This window comes from Neovison vison, chromosome 2 (genome assembly GCF_020171115.1).
Source record: "Neovison vison isolate M4711 chromosome 2, ASM_NN_V1, whole genome shotgun sequence".
Taxonomy (NCBI): domain Eukaryota; kingdom Metazoa; phylum Chordata; class Mammalia; order Carnivora; family Mustelidae; genus Neogale; species Neogale vison.
Window position 1 is genome coordinate 18,664,725 of NC_058092.1, and position 16,745 is coordinate 18,681,469.

At 42.8% G+C, this 16,745-nt stretch overlaps 1 protein-coding gene across 1 annotated transcript; it reads right to left on the reverse strand.

Annotated features, from left to right (window-relative positions):
- Positions 1 to 1,369: 1,369 nt before the first annotated feature.
- SYF2 (SYF2 pre-mRNA splicing factor) lies at positions 1,370 to 8,484 on the reverse strand. The gene is made up of 7 exons (XM_044237463.1): positions 8,418 to 8,484; positions 8,079 to 8,192; positions 6,077 to 6,202; positions 5,491 to 5,608; positions 4,767 to 4,857; positions 3,623 to 3,721; positions 1,370 to 2,441 (listed from the first exon to the last, which is right to left on the reverse strand). Exons 1-7 carry the CDS (start codon positions 8,442 to 8,444, stop codon positions 2,276 to 2,278), a joined length of 741 nt encoding a protein of 246 aa, XP_044093398.1. The 5' UTR covers positions 8,445 to 8,484; the 3' UTR covers positions 1,370 to 2,275.
- Positions 8,485 to 16,745: the final 8,261 nt, after the last annotated feature.

Consider the following 16,745-nt stretch of genomic DNA (forward strand, 5'->3'; position numbering starts at 1 on the left):
TTTTACTGTAACTATTCCCTCTCATCTCCATTCCTACATACTTATTTTTAGACTGGATAAGCTGTTTCTGTAATGTTTACACACGCATATTGACTTTTGTATATGTAATATTTATCAACAGACAACCTGAAATTGAACCGTGCACTGGTCATAACTTTACTCGGTGGCAAGAAACAGGAAGAGACTCCTGGAGCTAGTGTAGCTACTTGGCTATGTCAACAGGGACTCAAGCTCTGCTCGAAATCAGCACCCTGACCTTTGTCCTCATACTTGTTACCTCACAGCACAACATGGCTACTACAACCCCAGGCCTCAGGTTTGTGATCCAAGCAGGAAGGAAGGGGGAAGCCGGGAGTAGCAATTCCCCTACCAAGAAAGCAAAGAGTTTCTCAACATAACTTAGTTGGTGTTCTATTGGCCAGAACTCTAACTAATCTGACCACGTATATCAAGTCAATCTGGAGAAGCACACGTTTAGCTAGAAATTTTACCACAAACTCACAAAAAAATCAAAGTTCTGGTGGGTAATGAAAAACTGCTAATTGCTATTGGACATGCAACTAACAGGTCTATAAGCTACTCCTGCATTCTTAGAATACACCTTGCTGGCTTATAGCAGACTGTGCTTTTAAATACATCTGACAACGTTTTGACTCTTTTTTAAAAAGCTATTGCGGGTGCCTGGGTGGCTCAGTGTGTTAAAGCCTCTGCCTTTGGCTCAGGTCATGATCCCAGGGTCCTGGAATCAAGCCCCACATCGGGCTCTCTGCTCAGCAGGAAGCCTGCTTCCTCCTCTCTCTCTCTCTGCCTGCCTCTCTGCCTGCTTGTGATCTGTCAAATAAATAAAATCTTTATTTTTTTTTAAGATTTTATTTATTTGACAGAGAGAGAGAGATCACAAGCAGGCAGAGAGGCAGAGAGAGGGGGGGAAGCAGTCTCCCTGCCAAGCAGAGAGCCCAATGTGGGACTTGATCCCAGGACCCTGAGATCATGACCTGAGCCGAAGGCAGAGGTTCAACCCACTGAGCCACCCAGGCGCCCCAAATAAAATCTTTAAAAAAAAAAAATTATTGCAACATTCAGGATCAAAGACTTGAACTTAGTGTAACAGAAACTGAAACATACTCAATGTATGTTGAAAGGCAGCATCAGGGCCCTGTGATCAGACCTACCTGCACACAGAAATGGTAGCAGCAGTAACAAAATGAGCATAGAAAGTGCTACATAAATTCTACAAGGGGATAATCACCAGTGGTATTTAACGTTAAACTGTCTTTAAACACAAACGCTCATATATTTGTGAGATTTCCCTCTTTCAGATTTGGAATGTCCTCATTTTAAACAACACATAGAAAAAATTACACCAATCTTTCTCTCTGGACTTTTTTATTAAAATATCGTTGTATAATAGTATAGTGGTCTTATCTTTCAGTTACTGATAGGCAAAATTATACATTTAATATTTGCTTCAAAATAACATGGGACTCATGGAGGGGAAAGGAGATAGAAATGAAGATGAAACAAGACTGGCCAAGAGTTGATTACTGAAGACAGGTATTGGGTATATGGGATTCATTGTACTCAGTCTTCTTTTGACTGTTTTGACTTCCCCATAATCAAAAAAATTTTAATGTTTATTCAATGAAAGCACATAATCTTGCATATATATATACAAATATATAAATTCTTGTTTTAAATGCTAGTGCTTCATAGGGATTCTCTATCTGCTTTTTATAAAAGGAACTGTACATGGTCAATAATCACAGGAAGATAGTTCTGCTGCTTCCTGAACTTGGTCATAAAAGGCCATGGGTAGAGAGAAACAGCCCACCAGTAGCCACGGCCATGTTCCTCCTTGCTATACTTAGCTTCCGAGTCTATAACCTCAAAAAGTTGTTGAGTCCAGCTCTAGCTTTCGTCAAATTCCTAACATTCAAAGCAACAATGACTGCATTTATGTATGATGCCAACAATCTTAAGCCCAAGATGCTTCAAAGATTAAATAATCCTACCCATTTAAAATACATAGAAAAATAATTAGTATTCATACAAAGTAGATTTTTTACAAAGTACACTACCTCTTAAAATACATCTTATATCCAAGCACAGAAATGCGGAAATATACATGGAAGTGTACATTTAAGAAAAAACATTTATTTCTAAATGCTGAGTGGGAAGGCATAGTAGACAGGAGTCCTGGTTTCCTGGTAGAAATCTGAAGAGAACTTCAATTTCCCAGCATTCTCAAAGCTTCTGAAAACAGTTTCTAAAGGGATTACACTGCTGTTCCTCTTTCCAAATTCTGTTTAATTTCAGCTGTATATTTCCCATAGAACCTTTCTGCCTTCTTGTTGAATTTGGCATTCCTTTCATTAATGTAGTCGATGTCTGCATCATCATTATAAGGACGTCTCCGGCTATACTTGTCTCGTTTTTCAATTCTGGAGAAAGGGAAAAAAAATTTTTTTTTTTTTAAAAAGGCAATTCTGGGGACACCTGGGTGGCTCAGTCAGTTAAATGTCTGCCTTCAGCTCAGGTCAAGATCCCACAGTCCTGGTATCGAGCCCTGTGTCGGGTTCCCTGCTCAGCAGAAAGCCTGCTTCTCCATCTGCCTCTGCCCCTCCTCACAGCTTGTTCATTCTTTCTCTCTCAAATAAATAAATAAAATCTTTAAAAAAAAAAAAGGCAATTTTGAATTTTGTAATCTTAACAAAACATGGCCAAATAGTTAAGAACAGAATCAGTGCACTCAAAATAGCACATGTGAGGGGTGGGGGTAGTTTTCATCAAGATCAAACTGTAGGGGTGCCTGGGTGGCTCAGTGGGTTAAAGCCTCTGCGTTCAGCTCAGGTCATGATCCCAGGGTCCTGGGATCGAGCCCTACATCGGGCTCTCTGCTCAGTGAGAAGCCTGCTTCCCTTCCCCTCTCTCTCGGCCTGCCTCTCTGCCTACTTGTGATCTCTGTCAAATAAATAAATAAAATCTTAAAAAAAAAAAAAACTTAAAAATCAAACTGAAATTGCTAATTGGTAACACAACCCTGGGTACAAATCCTGAAAATCAATAAATACAAACTCATCCTTGGAATGCTTCTAAAAAGAGCAATGATACACTGCTGCCACTAGACACATGAAGTTCTACCCAGAAGAAAATTACAGTACTTACATTAGTAACAGCCACAGCTAATGTGAATAGAAGACACACTACATACTAGATAGTATTTTTAACAGTCATATGTACTAACTTCTAAAATATAATTCTGCTCTAATATTCACCCGCATCAGTATTAAGAAACACAAATATAACAAGGGTACATTTACTGGAACATTCGTACTTCTTCAAATCAAATAATGGAATAGTTATGAAGGTCAAAGCCCTTAAAGAATCATTTTCTTTGGACCTTTCCCTGCTTCAATTATGACAACTCCATTTCAGCGATATTTGGCGCCTGCTCCCACATTATATGGATTGGACTGGCACATGCCATCCGTACCCAAAACCAATACAGACACTGAGTCAGAAATGAGCAGGAACAGTACCTGCTCTTTCAATTCACTCTAAACTCGCTAGGTCCATTTTGTCGTTAAATTTTAAAGTTCAGGCTGCTGTACTGAGTACTCACTGTTTTTCCAGATCCATGACCATCCTGTCAACCTCTTCTGTGGAAGGCACGTGTGTTCCATGAAGAAGGCTGTTGGATGTTGGGAAAAACTCTTCTCCACTGAAAAGAGAGCAAAACGGACTTAAAGTAACACTAGACAGTTCAACATTTGCAAATTTCAAACCAAACTACCACTCCTGGTGAGCAATAAAACATACACATTATTTTACACATTATATACATTAAAATACATACAGTGTTGAATGTGGGATCCTACCTTATCTTTTATATATATATATATATATATATATATATATATGCTAAAATTGGAAGGGACCAAAGATATCCCCTCCCCCAGCACATTCATTCTACAGATTTGAGTCAAGGGCCAAAGGTTAAGGGACATGCCTCTCGGTTCAGCTTCTTCCTCTCCCCACTAATGCACAAGGGTCAGCAAACCGCAGCACCAGCTTTTGCAAACATCTTACTGGGCCCCAGACACACCCACTCATTCATGTATCCTCCATGACTGTTTTCACATCACAGCAGCAGCGCAGAGTAGTTGGGATGGAGACCAAAGAGCCCACAAACCTAAAATCTATGTAGAAAATGTTCACCCAGGGGCACCTGGGTGGCTCAGTGGGTTAAAGTCTCTGCCTTCAGCTTGGGTCATGATCTTGGGGTCCTGGGAACGAGCCCCGCATCGGGCTCTCTGCTCAGCACAGAGAGCTTCCTCCTCTCTCTCAGCCTGCCTCTCTGCCTGCTTGTGATCTCTGTGTGTCAAATAAGTAAATTAAATCTTAAAAGAAAAAAAAAAAAAAAGAAAATATTCACCCATCTCGGCATTAAAGCATTCAGCCTCCTAAAACATCTGACCAACTACAATAATTTGGCTGTTGAACTCTCAACACCCAGTCTTCAAATGCCCAGCTGGAACAATGACCAGGGGTTAGCTGAACTGCTGTGGAGTGAGCAATAAATAGTATGGGCAAGGCCAGAAAGCACTCATAGGCAGCTGCTGGTGACCATGACCTAAGCTTTAAAGTGTGTTTGTATTTATGTATATGTGTATGTATGTATACACCACACACAAATACACACACACACATGCCCTTATGTCCCTTCAGAATTAACACAGGACCTGCATTAACTAATGTCAACTTACTGTTTTTCTCTCAGTCTCTCATAGGTTTCCATGTCAGGTTTGATCTGCTTGGTCAGCCGATGATACTGGCGTAACTGGGCAGCAGCATAATCTAAAGATAAAAAGAGGGGAAAAAAACAATAAAGATAAAAGGAAAATAGGAGGGGCGCCTGGGTGGCTCAGTGGGTTAAGCCGCTGCCTTCGGCTCAGGTCATGATCTCAGGATCCTGGGATCGAGTCCCGCATCGGGCTCTCTGCTCAGCAGGGAACCTGCTTCCTCCTCTCTCTCTCTGCCTGCCTCTCTGCCTACTTGTGATCTCTCTCTCTGTCAAATAAATAAATAAATAAATATCTTTAAAAAGGAAAATAGGAGAAGATAGATATCCCTGTTTTGTCATTACGATCCAAAGAACATCAAAATCATTATTAGTAATATCTGCACAAGACACTAGGCATAACTTCTACCCTGAAGATGCTGAAGATACAGGCTTTTGCTACTTTGACCACAAAAAAAACAAAAAAATGCAGCTGGCTGAAGTACAGCCTTTTTTACTTCTGCCCTATGAGATGTATTTGTATTTTTCTTGGGTTTAGACCTCTTGGAGAATATTCTTGGACATAACCTTTTTTTCTTTTTTGGTGGGGCGGGAGGGCAGTGCCCATGGATATCCTTTCTTAAAACCAGAAACACTGAAGATAATACTAATATACTGAGGCCATTTGGTCACAGAAAGTCGAGCTTTACCTGAGAACCCCAGGTCGGGGTTTTTCCTCCTCTTCTTCCTCTCCCATCTTTCTGCATCTTCTGCACTGATCTCCAGCAGCTTCACTTTCTCATAGTCCTCCCCTCTAGCCGCACATTCCTAAGAGGGAAAAGAAGCTAATACCTGCAATGATGATCTAAGCAAGTATTGGATCTATTTTAACTCCAGGTTAAACAAAGATATCAGGCAAGATTTTAAAACTAATGATCACTACTTGGAGGCCATCTGGGAACCTGCTATGGTGTGTAAGGGTGCGCGCCTCAATTTAAAACACATGTTCAGCAGGCGGTAGGTGCCAGGTCCCCTTGGAAATGTTTTACATGCACTGACTCATTTAATTCGTCTGAACTCAAATCATTATTACAGTCCCCATTTTACAAATGAGAAAAGAGAGGCACAAAGAGATGAAATAACTCCCCCAAAGTGTTGCTGCTAATAAACAGGAGGGCTACCACATGGACTCCTGAAGTCTGCTCCACAGCCAGTGTACAAAACCAGCTATTACGGTCTCACTACAACAGAATGACTGAATAAACCACTTATGAAGCCAGCAGAGTAGATCCTAACCTTCTTCTTTTCTTCTTCCTGTAGCTCCCATTCTAGACGAGCTTTTCTGGCTTCCCAGTTAGCAGGTAACTTAAGTCTTTTATCTTCTTCAACAACTTCCTGGTGATTTAATTTACGAGCTTCATTCTAAATACATAACACAAAAAAAGTTTGTCAGCTGTCAGGGACATGAAAATAAGTCCAAACAAAATCTTGCCCACTTTGGGGGTGCCTGGGTGGCTCAGTGGGTTAAAGCCTCTGCCTTCAGTTCAGGTCATGATCTCGGAGTCCTGGGATCGAGCCCCGCGTCGGGCTCTCTGCTCAAGCAGGGAGCCTGCTTCCTCCTCTCTCCTTCTGCCTGCCTCTCTGCCTACTTGTGATCTCTGTCAAATAAATAAATAAAAATATTAAAAAAAAAAAAATCTTGCCCACTTTGAAAAGGGTCAGGTAAGACACATTAACAAGGGGACTCCATTTTATCCTAAAAGCAACAGATAACCATCAAAGGATTTTAAGCAAGGGAATGGCCTAGTTAGGTTTTAAATTAAGGATTTATTTATTTGAGAGAGAGAGAGACAGCAAACAAGTGTGCGCATGCACAAGCGAGAGAGGGAGAGAGAATCTCAAGCAGACTCTGCACAGAGCACAGAGCCCAATGCGGGGCTTGATCTCAGTATCCCGAGATCACAGCCTGAGCTGAAACCAAGAGTGGATGCTTAACCGACTGGGCCACCCAGGCACCCCTCAATTCTCTTTTAATCCTAATTCAAGCAAAAAACTTCAATTTGGGGTCTGAGGCTTTAACACTAATCTTAGTACCTCTAATCCTTTTCAAATCCCTTCTCCTTTTTACATATTTTAACAGTTTATGGTAAAAAAAAAAAAAGGTATTTTCCATTTGACTTACTCTATGAAGAGTATGATTTAAAATGAATTTAAGTGGGGTGCCTCAGTGGCTCAGTCGGTTCAGCATCTGCCTTCGGCTCAGGTCATGATCTCAGAGTCCTGAGATGGAGCCCCACATTAGACTCCCTGCTCAGCAGGGAGTCTGCTTCTCCCTTTCCCCCTGACGTTCCCACTCTTCTCCCCACTGGGCTGTGTTCTCTCAAATAAATCAAATCTTGGGGAGCCTGGGTGGCTCAGTGGGTTAAGCCGCTGCCTTCAGCTCAGGTCATGATCTCAGGGTCCTGGGATCGAGTCCCGAGTCGGGCTCCCTGCTCAGCAGGGAGCCTGCTTCTCTCTCTCTCTCTCTCTCTCTCTGCCTGCCTCTCCGTCTACTTGTGATTTCTCTCTGTCAAATTAATAAATAAAATCTTTTAAAAAAAATAAATCAAACCTTTTTAGAAAAAAAAAAGAAGAAGAAAAGAAAAACTTCTACTTAGAAGCAAAAGCCCTATCATAGTCATCAAGTTTTCCACCAACTAGGTGAGCCACTGACACTATACACTTTTAGAGATGTGCTGATTAGGGCACCTGGGCGCCTCAGTTGCTAGGCGGATGCCTTCGGCTCAGGTCATGATCCCAGGGTCCTGAGATCAAGGCCCAAATCTGGATTCCCTGCTCTGTGGGAATCCTGCTTCTCCCTCTCCCACTCCCCCTGTGTGTCCCTGTCAAATAAATAAATAATATCTTTTTAAAAAGAGAGATGTGCTGATTATTTTTTAATGAACAGGCAACCAGCTCTCTTATTAACACGGACTAGTTTCTTCCAGTCTCTAGCTCCATATATCCCATAGGTAAAATGAAGAGTTTATCAGACTCATACAGCAGGGAGGCTATTAAAAATAGAGACTCCCAAATCTAGCCCAGATTAGTTAAATCGGAAATGGGTGAGAAGGTTGGAGAGAGCGTGTTACTTTCACAGGTGATTTCAATCTGCTGCCAGGGTTGAGAACCACCGGGATAGATACTTCTTCCAAGTATGCAGGTCTGTCAGACAAGGTTTTGCGGCTTCCTCGTCCCTCCACGAACGCGCATGGGCCTGCCAGAGTGACCCACCTCAGGTGCCTCGGGGGCTACTCACCCGCTTCAGGTGCAACTCCCGGAATTTGCGCAGCCTCTGTTCGCGCTTCTGGGCAGCCAGTTCCGCGGCAGCCGCCAGGGGCTGCTCCCTCTCTTCTGCGCTGTCCACCGGCACCTGCGGCGAGGAGGTACACCTGGAGGCGGGGCGGCTTGGGATGACTCCCCGCGGATCCCGCCGGGCCGGGCCGAGCCGAGGCCTCACACCGACCCCGAATTCACAGCGTCTACGCCTCCCTGGCCCAGGACCCAGGCATCTCCCCACGTCTCCCCTTTCGTGCTTTCCCGGAGCCTCCCTCCCCCCCCCCAACAAAAATCTCTGGGTAGAGCTGGCAGAACTTACCTTCTCAGCTAAAATCGCAGCCGCCATCACAATCTCTCTCTCGCCACTTCCGACAATAACACCTACCACTTCCGCCTGCCTGTGGGCCCACCCGCGGATACGTATTAAAAACCTACTATAAGCCCCGCCCCTTCCTGGCGGTTTCAGGGCTTGGGGCCAATCCCTGCTCCTTTTAACAGTGAGAAGTTTTTGATTGGGTAGAGCCTTGCGCAGCCGCAAAAGACCTCAGAGGTAAGGGCGGGGAGGGAGGAAGCGAAGGGGCTTGTACTGGAATGTGCTCTGCAAAGGACGGCTGGGTGGGACCAGGCGAACTTGAAGCAGAGTAGAAAGTCGTCCCAAGAGGCATCTGGGTGGCTCAGTGGGTTAAAGCCTCTGCCTTCTGCTCAGGTCATGATCTCAGGATCTTGGGATCGAGCCCCACATTGGGCTCTCTGTTCGGCTGGGAGCCTGCTTCCCCCACTCTCAGCCTACCTCTCTGCCTACTTGTGGTCTTTCTCTCTCTCTCTCTCTCTCTCTCTCTCTGTCAAACAAATAAATAAAATCTTTAAAAAAAAAAAAAAAGGAAGAAAGTCGTCCCAAGTCCATGCCACTTCTTGGAGCGAAGAGTGTTTGCCATCCAGCACTTAGCCTCAGTATCTCCTCCTGCGAGGTGGCTCTTCCTGGCCTGCCTTGTCTCATGTAGCCTCCAGTACTGTCAACAGTCACCACTTTCATTCTCTTGGGTAGTGTGAGATCCTTTCCTCATCCGGTCGTTTTCTCCTCCGCTGCAGAACTGTGTAGTTTCCAGATAGGAGGGACTCCGTGTTGAGAGAAGCTCCATCTTCCTTTTTAAAACAAATAGCTAATGAACTCTGGATCAGGGCAAAAAGACATTTGAACTAGACCAGAAACAGCAATCGTCTTAGGAACAGTCCTTATTAGAGTCAAAGGGGGGACCGACATCTGGCCTTTAACACTGTCAGTGTGGACTTTCCGAAGACGGAGGAATCCATGCATATCAGGGGTAGTTTCATTAGTTAGCAACAGTAAATCAGTCCATCCAAGTGTAACCCAGAGCTGTTCAGCCTGGGAGTACCAACTGACAATTTCGTTTTCTTTTATTTAAGTCATTTAATTGCCCCCCTTCCCCTTTCTCATAAAAGCCCCTTGTTTTCCCTACACTTGTTTCCCCACACATTTTTCTGGTTGCTGCTGTAATCTATGCTGCCCAAATTGCAACTCCGAGACCCCAAATAAAGGCCTTTGTTCCTTTTCAGTTTTGCCTTCTTTTCTCAGTTGACTATGGCATCAGAAGCAACACACCGCTCTGACTTCCGAGGCACGCTGGATTTGAGCAGGGTAACTTCCTGAGCATATTGTGCTCTAACCTCTCCCCTCAGGTTCTTCTGGTGGTAAATCCTCTTGGTTCCCAATCTCCTTTTTTTGGTTAAGGTTCAGTCCTAATTTCTTTGGGTGTCTTTCTGGTGCCAGTTTCTATCCGTGTGATTTACAGAGAGAGATGCTTTTCTGTCTGGTGATTGATTATGAAATAGAGTGTTTGGTTTCAAAAATTGCTGCTGGAGAGCAATCCCCATCTGGAAGCCCAGCTGTATTTATGTTCAAATATTATGGGTCCATTCCTTATAAGTTTCAGTGTTGTCGGACCAATCGGACTGAAAATGACTTGTCCTTACTATGGCCACTTTGGGGATTGTTTGAGATTCCAAAATTAGTTTATTTGCAAGCACAATTGGAAAATGAAAAGAAAACCAAGCAACCAGGGGCGGGAGGTACATTTAAATTGGTCTTTGGAGCATCCCAGAAATTAAATAATTCTAAACTGGCTCCTTATAAGAAATGAACTTTTTTTTTTTTAAAGATTTTATTTATTTATTTGACAGAGAGAGATCACAAGCAGGCAGAGAGGCAGGCAGAGAGAGAGAGGAGGAAGCAGGCTCCCTGCTGAGCAGAGAGCCCGATGTGGGCCTCGATCCCAGGACCCTGAGATCATGACCTGAGCCGAAGACAGCGGCTTAACCCACTGAGCCACCCAGGCGCCCTTTTTTTTTTTTTTTTAAACTTAGCTTATTTTTTTTTAAAGATTTTATTTATTTATTTGACAGAGAGAGATCACAAGCAGGCAGAGAGGCAGGCAGAGAGAGAGGAAGGGAAGCAGGCTCCCCGCTGAGCAGAGAGCCCGATGCGGGGCTCGATCCCAGGACCCTGGGATCATGACCTGAGCTGAAGGCAGCGGCTTAACCCACTGAGCCACCCAGGCGCCCCAAGAAATGAACTTTTTAACGCTAACTGTAACTACTCTCAGAGAGTATCTAAACTATGGAAGTTTTACTACAGTCTTCTGAGCTAACTGCTGCAACTACCACTCCTCCTTCCACCTTTCCCTCTGCTCTCCACTGATAAAATCCCAGTCGAGCTGAACTTCCATCCTATAATGACAACCCAGAGGATCCCCTAGGTTCTCCAGTCATCCAGACTCCTTCTAAAATTAAACCTAATGAAAGAGGCTCCAGGACTTTATCAGTTACTTACACTCCTTGGATTACAAGCCATTATCAAGGACTTTCCCAATGTTCTTGAAAACCCTCTAGGATTTGCTAAGGAATTCAATTTAGTTATTCAGATCTGCAAACCTGGTTATTCTGACCTTTACTGACTTACCCATATGCTTGTGAGGGAGGGTCATGCAGGGGAATGGATGGGGAAAATAGGCTGGACACAGCATTTTGGTGATTTCTCTAAGCAAAAAGGCTACAGGAAAAAAAACATGCTTTTAAGCTAGCTGAAGAATTACATAAAACCGTTATGGTGATTTTTCCAAAGACCACAGATCAGAGAAAAATTCAACAATGTACTCCATAGCCAGATGAACCTAGTTTTGATTATTGTGATAGATTGGAAAAAACTTATAAACAATACTCTGGTATTAACAAAATGAAACGTCTTTTTTCCTTAATCTCCCTTTTTGCTTAACTCCACCTTGCTAACAGTTTAAAGGGTGAACTTGGTCCCTTTGGTAAATGACACGAACTCAGCTGGACCACTATGGAGCCTCACGGTCTGGTTAATCTGGCTGATCAGTTATCTCACACCACAGAATGAGCAACAAAAAAGAAAGGACTCACAAGCCCAAGCTTCCCAGATCATGCATCTCCAATTCCAATTACAATTAACAACCCCTGGAAATCCCCAAAATCTTCAGGGTCTTTTTCCTGTCAAAGGTGTTTGCAATTGCTGCAGAAGAACCTGGCCATTGGAAGAAGTCTTGCTGCCAACAAGACAAATTCAGCTTCAAGAGCCTCAGAACGCTTTCCCGCTCTAAGGACACCAGCAACTGGGGAAGATTGCTCATAGGACAGAACAGGGCAGCTCTGAGGCCGGGAGGTCTGGGTCTTCCCATGACCTCAAACTGACACCGTAGGGGAAATAAATCTTGATACTGGGAATGAGGCGACAGGAGATCTTACAGACACGGGAGCAATACTCAATTTTCAACCCCACCAGCCTCTCTGTATCCCTTCATCAGAGTACAGAAACGTTACAAATGGTGGGCTTGACTAATATCCCATGACAGTTTTTAAATCCCTGCCTATCCTTTTTTCAGCTGGGGCCTTTACAAGGCACTCATCCATTCCTTCCAATCCCTACAATTGCTGTTCACCTGTTAGGCTGTGATTTTCTGGAGATTTATCAGGCATACCTTTCCTTCTCTCAAAACGGGTAAAAAAAAATTTTTTTTAATGCTCTAAAATAAATAAATAGAAAGGGAGTGCCTGGCTGGCTCAGTCAATAGAACATCTGACTCTAGATCTCGGGGTCATGAGTTCGAGCCCCACTTTGGGTGTAGCGATTACTTTAAAAAGGTGGTGGGGGGGCACCTGGGTGGCTCAGTGGGTTAAGGCCTCTGCCTTCAGCTCAGGTCATGATCCCAGGGTCCTGGGATGGAGCCCCGCATCTGGCTCTCTGCTCAGCGGGGAGCCTGCTTCCTCCCTTCTCTCTCTCTGCCTGCCTCTCTGCCTACTTGTGATCGCTCTCTGTCAAATAAATAAATAAAAATCTTTTTTAAAAAATACATAAATAAAAATAAAATAAAAAGACAGGGGGAACATTTTTGCAAATAGCAGAACAGCACACACAGAAAAGTCTATACAAAAGAAGCCTACATCAATACTCTTCTTCCCTATAATTCAAAACCTACAGCACCCCCTCCTGGACACTGTCCCTGACACTCTTCTGTTCAAAAGTCCTAGAGACATCAGACCTATACACTCTGCCCCTCCTATCTAAATGGTCAGACTGATATTAAACCACTCCCTAATATGTAACAATATTCTCTAAATGCTGAAGCCACTGAAGGGATTAAACCTGTAATCAAGGAGTGTGTATATATATGTATTGATTATTCCATGCACTAGTCGTTATAAAATGCCAATTTTTCCCATCTGAAAATCTCGTGGCAGAGGATGGAGGTTTGTGCAGGCCCTTAGAGCAGTCAGTAATTTTGCCGTTCCACAACATCCACGCGTGCCTAATCCTCACACCTTACTTTCTGCTGTTCCTCCAGACAGCTAATCTACACAGGAGTGGATTCATGTAGTGCCCTCTTCAGTATACCCTGTGGACTCAGACCATTTTTATTTCCCATCACCTGGGAAGGAAAATAATACACCTAGACAGTTATATCTCAAGGTCACACTGGGTGCCCTACTTATGTACCCCAAATCTTTAAAGCAGACACAGCTGATATAACCTCCCTTCAAAACTCTATTTATTACAATATGTGGGCCACCATCTTCTTTGCTCCCCTTCGTAAAGAGCTTGTTCAATTGACAGTATCCAACTGTTAAAAGAGTGAGCTGGAAAAAGCAAAAGAGAAATCATAATTGAAAATGCCCTAAGTCAGGGGGTGGGGGAGAAAAAATAAATTAAAAAAAATAAAATATCCCAAGTTAAATATTTGGGATATGTCATTAGTGACAAAGGATTTCTCTTCAATCCTGAAAGAATAAGAAGCATTGGCTCCCTTCCCCTTCCTCAAAACAAACAACAGTTGTGGGGATTCCTGAGACCAGCTGGATATTGCCGAAACTGAATTCTTAATTTCTCCGCTAACCTTAAATTCCTTACTTAAGTCACTGTAACCAGAACCCTTCCATTGGACTAAATGAAACCAACAGGCTTTTGAGAAGGTAAAACACCTTGCTCAATCCATGCTCTGGGGCACTCCAAATTGTCAATTGCCCTTCTTCCTCTTTGTTCATGATCACAAAGCTAATGACAGAGACATGGAGACCAGTACGGGTCTCCAGGGTACTCCAGTACCCAGTGGCTTAAGGACTGCTACCCTGCGTGAGAACTCTAGCAGCCACTGCTGTTTTGTCAGAAGACACAGAAGAAGCCATCATGAATTTCTCTAGATCATTTAAGTTTCATGTTTGGTGAAAGCTTTCATCCGCTAGCAAATGAACTTCCTCTGACATTCTCCTGCTGTCACTTTCAAACCTCTCTATCACCAACTGTCACTCTTTAAACCCTGCTACTTTTTGTTTGTTTGTTTTATTTTTAAGTAATCTCTACACCCAGTGTGGGGCTCGGACTCACAAGAGATATTGATCCAGGGGTTGTAAGTCCACGCCCCATGCTCCACTGACAGGAGCCCCAGCCGGGCATCCCTAAACCCTGCAATTTTTTTTGCCTCTTTCCCCTGATGAGATTCCTCATGACTATATTACTATGACTGATCCACTGCTGACTCATAGACTAGGTCTTCAAGAAAACCCTATCATAAAGGCTGAATAATTGGGTTCATTGGTAATTCTTATTTAAGGGATAAAATGGGAAAATACCAGCAAGATATGCTGTAACCAGCTACAGAGATATTTAAGGCTAATCCCCTACCTAGGCCCCTACAGCTCTGTATGTTGAACTGTTTTCATTTCTCTTATATAGTTGACACACAATGTTACATTAGTTTCAGGTGCATGACATAGTGATTCAACAAGTGTATAGGTTTTGCTGTGCTCACCAGAAATGTATCTACCATCTGTGACCACACAACCCTATTACAAGACGACTGGCTACATTTATTCCCTATCCTGTACCTTTTATCTCCGTGATTCATTCATTCCATAACTGGAAACCTCAACAGGCTGAACTTTTGGCCTGAGCTAGAGTTTGCATTCTGGCAAGAGACAAATGTCTGATAGGATATACTGATAGCAGGCATGCCTTTGTGTCACACGTGGTTTTGGTATGCTTTCCAAACAACAACGATTTTTAACCTCTTCTGGCCAAAAGATTAAAAATAGCTTTTATGTGTTAGAACTATTAGATTCTATTCTATTACCAAAGTCACGTGCTGTAATTAAAAGGCCTGGCCACTTTGTAACAAACACGGAGAAAACCAAAGGAAACCATATATCACACCCACAGCAAGAGCTGTGGCTTTTACAAAGCTGGTTTACTCTAAAAGGAATGTTCCCTTCAACCGCTATTGGTGTTTGAAAACAAATAGTCAAGACACTCAACAGAAAGCCACCTTTAAGGAAAAGAAAAGACAGTCAAATCAAATTGCAAATTTGGCTCATTCTATCTTTGGTCTGGATCGGATGGACTGCCTGTCCTCCCTGATTCGCAAGGAAACTACTCCAAAATTCATTCATGAAATGACCCACTGGAGCACAGAAAAAAATGATAAATTGAGGAAAACAATACTTTTCGTACCCTTCCACAAAACTGCATCCAAAATCTATCAGCACTGTCCAATTTATCCAAAACATAATTCTGGGAAACCTATTCGCAGTCCTGTGGGGCATTTCCCACTGCCTTTAGGACGCTTTGAGGTATGCCAATCGGATTTTATCCAGCTTCCACCTTCTCAGGGATGTAAATATGGGTTGGTAATGATTTGTATGTATGCCCATTGGGTAGAAGCCTTCCCTTGTCACAGAGCCACTGTATCAGCAATAGCCAAGTTACTGTCAGGAAACATCACTCCCAATGAGAGAATCCCATCTGAATGGCACAGCAATTGGCAGACCCATTAGTGGGCAAATAATTAAGACAATTTTGATATTTGGTCTATTTTACATTTTCTTTTTTTTTTAGATTTTATTTATTTGACAGAGAGAGACACAGTGAGAGAAGGAACACAAGCATGGGGAGTCGGAGAGGGAGAAGCAGACCTCCTGCAGAGCAGGGAGCCTGATGAGGGATTCAGTTCCAGGACCCTGGGATCATGACCCAAGCCAAAGGCAGTTGTTTAACAGCTGAGTCACCCAGGCACCCCTATTTTACATTTTCATTAATAGTCTGGATTGGCAGAAAAGACAGATGGTATAATTAAAACCCAACTAGCTAAATTTAGAGAAGCCTTCAACTTACCCTAGCCTAAGGAACTGCCAATTATATTGTTAAATTTAAGATCCACACCTTTCAAAAAACAAAGTATTGTCCTTCGAAGTAGTAACTGGGAGACCTATGAGATTAAGTTCAGGAATTCATGAACCTTTATTAATTAAAGGATAAATCCTTGAATAAAGGCTTTAAGAGGCCTTAAAGAAAATGCGTGCCTTGGTAGAAAAGTTCTTCCACAGAGTACACCCAGAAGACAGACATCCTACAGCACTGCCTTCAATCTGGAGATTCTCTCCATTGGAAAAGATATCTCCACAAGGATGCTTTCTTTGTAGCCTTAATGGAAAAGAGACTACCAGATTACTTTGAACAAATCTTTGTGCAGTTAAACTCAAAGTTATTGGTTTTTTGGTTCATGGTTCTCATTTAAAGAAAGCTCTAATATGAGGTGGGCCACCCTTCTCTATCAGAGAATTGAAACTTATGACATCCCAAAAACAGATGACATCTGAGTAGAGAGCTATCCCAAGACTCTGGACCAGGCCTGTATATTACAATTTCAAAAAATTTTTTCATCATACTTTAAATTCTCTTATTCCTCTTCTCCTATGATTATTATGCCAGCTGTACTGTCCAAAGTTTTATTCACACATGTGACCCTGATCCTTGCATTTCTGATTACAGAAATACTTGTCTAAAGTGGGGAGTTTTATGAATACTTAGGTGCCTAAATATATTTATTTATTTAAGGAAACGTGAAGGTTATATGAGTATTTTATAGGATGATTAAGCCAGTTGAAATATTTGCGATATTACTCCTTCCAATCAGAATTCTCATGACTTTTGATCTTTGACACAGGTCAGTTTTCTCTACTGGTGGTAAAAATCCCCTCTTTCATAAACTCCAGTTCTTTAGAACTGATTGAGGTTAACAACAGATACAACCTTAGATCACTTTGTCTCACATTTGTTCCA